Source organism: Guillardia theta (assembly GCF_000315625.1).
Source record: "Guillardia theta CCMP2712 unplaced genomic scaffold GUITHscaffold_11, whole genome shotgun sequence".
Lineage (NCBI taxonomy): Eukaryota > Cryptophyceae > Pyrenomonadales > Geminigeraceae > Guillardia > Guillardia theta.
Window position 1 is genome coordinate 736431 of NW_005434663.1, and position 2135 is coordinate 738565.

A 2135-nucleotide genomic window follows, 5' to 3' on the forward strand; every position below is an offset into this window, starting at 1 on the left:
GGTGTTGTTGGATTTGTTGGAGAAAAATGGGTTCTCGTTGCGTTGCAGGAGGTTCGCTCACCTCCACGACTGGAACGACAAGTCTGTCTTCTTCTACCTGTTCCGCCAGACCGCGGGTGGGGAAGGAACAGTTCCCCTTTTTGCCCTCTTGTCGGCGGTGGCGAGGTTCTTCTTGTAGTCTAATCGAGTCGTCTTTGAATCGCTTATCGGACCCACGACCAGGGAGGAGGGAGGAGGTAGGAGAGAGGTGAGCTCTTGACGTCACCAGGTTGTGCTTCTCAGCCATTGCATCGGACAGCATGGAGTCATTCACTATGGGGGAGAACGAACGAGAGGCCATTGCGTGACCCGTCGAGAGAAAAATTCCTGCGAGCAGTCAGGAGGAGGAGGAGGAGGAGGAAGATGAGGATATGATCGATGGGTGAAGGAGATGGAAGAGAGGGAGGAGAAGGATGAACAAAAGAGGGAGTAGGAGGATGAAACAGAGGATGAGAGGAGAAGACGGAGGAGGAGGAGGAGCAGGGAGAGCAGGGGGCAATGCCATGGTTGAGGTATTACCAATCTCGAGCAGTCTCTGAGAAATGTTCTGATCCTGGGTTTGAGTGCCGACGACGATGAGGAAGGGGGAGGCGAAAGTTTGCCTCACTAGGAAGGGATGAAGATAGATAGAGGGAAGGGAGGAGGAGGGAGAGGAGAGTCATCAGGATTTTCGTGTGAAGTCGAACAGCTGTACTCACTTGGCCCATAGTTGACGACGCTGCGTTGCGATCGGATCCACCCGTCGGTCTCGACAACTTTCCACTCGTTGTTCTCCCTCAGAAGGCTCGTGGACATGCTGCAGAAACCTGTCTCCTCCTCCTCCTCCCTTGCCCCCTTTCCCCTTCCCCTCCTCCTCCATCATCCTGAAAGGATCACGAGCATCGTCTCAGCTCCTCCCTCGCTGCACACAAGGAAGCAGGTACACCTGCTGAGCACTTGTTGCTCGATCTCTTGGCCATCCAACACAAGGCGGACAGCGGACGCGTTCCTCTAAGAAGAATGAGCACGCAACGACAAACTCTCCTCCTCCCCCTCCTGGCCTCTTCTATCCCTCGATCTCCCCCTCCCCCTCCCCTATCTCCCCCTCCCCCTCCCCTTCATACTCCTCCTCGCTCCCTGCCCCTCGCTCTTCTCCACTCCTCTCCTCCTCTCACCGTCCATCTTCCGAACTCCCGACACAGCGTGAGGCGAAGAACGTTCACCGTGCCCACCAAGAGCCACGTTCTCCCCTCCTCCTCCTCCTCCACTTGGATGTCAACCAAGCTTCTCCTGTAAGGGACGACCTGCTGCAGGATACGAATTCCTCCTCTTCCACTGTGAGTGCTGGTGGGCAGGTCAGCACAAAGGGACGGAGGAGAATGAGGCGCGGACAAGAAACATTCTCCTCCTCCTCCTCCAACTCTCAATGCAGTCCAAAAGGTCGAACAGCATTATCTACTTCTTTTCCTGCTCATCATCCCCAACAACAACATCAAAAGATTCTACCATTCTCCTGCCTCCTGCCTCCTCCTCTGACCCATCCCTCCTGTCCTCCCCATACTCCACCCCCTCCTCTTTCCAACCTTTCCTCGTCCTACCCAATTATTCCTCCCCTCCCCTCCATCCTCCCCTTCCCTCTTCTCCTTCGTCCCCTCCTCCACTTTTCCTCTGCTCACCTCGGGTTGTACACCACGGCCTCCATCCGCTTGCCGAAGGCAGGAAGCGGTTGGCTCAGCTTCGAGTAGAACTTTCTCAGCTGAGCATCGTTCATCGCTCCTCCATCGCTCTCCTTCTCCGTGTCCCACCACCTGCCCAGCTCGTCCTCATCCCCCCCACCTCCCTCCCCAGCACACAAAGAGGACCAGTGGGCCTTCCCCGGCAGCTCGTTGAATGTTACCTTCACCCCCTTCTCCTGCACACGACTGGTCACACCCGCCGCTTTCCTCCTCCACTCCCTTCTCCTTTTCTCTCTCCTCTCCTCAATCCCCCTCCCTCCCCCCCCTCCCTCCCTCTCTCCCTCTCCTCTCCTCTTGTTCTCCTCCTCATTTGCTCTCCTTCCCTCCCATCCAATCAGCCGGCTCTGCTCTTCATCCCAGTATTCCCCGCGTCTTCTCTCT

General features: G+C 56.5%; 1 protein-coding gene across 1 annotated transcript in view; it reads right to left on the minus strand.

The window, feature by feature from the left end:
* Positions 1 to 1690: 1690 nt before the first annotated feature.
* Positions 1691 to 2135, minus strand: part of GUITHDRAFT_102843 (hypothetical protein) — a gene marked incomplete at both ends in the record, with an annotated part of 4624 nt that continues 4179 nt past the window's right edge. The window contains 2 exons of the mRNA XM_005838503.1: positions 1691 to 1826; positions 1881 to 1930. Coding sequence (XP_005838560.1) covers positions 1691 to 1826; positions 1881 to 1930 — 186 coding nt within the window. The remainder of the gene's footprint in view (positions 1827 to 1880; positions 1931 to 2135) is intronic.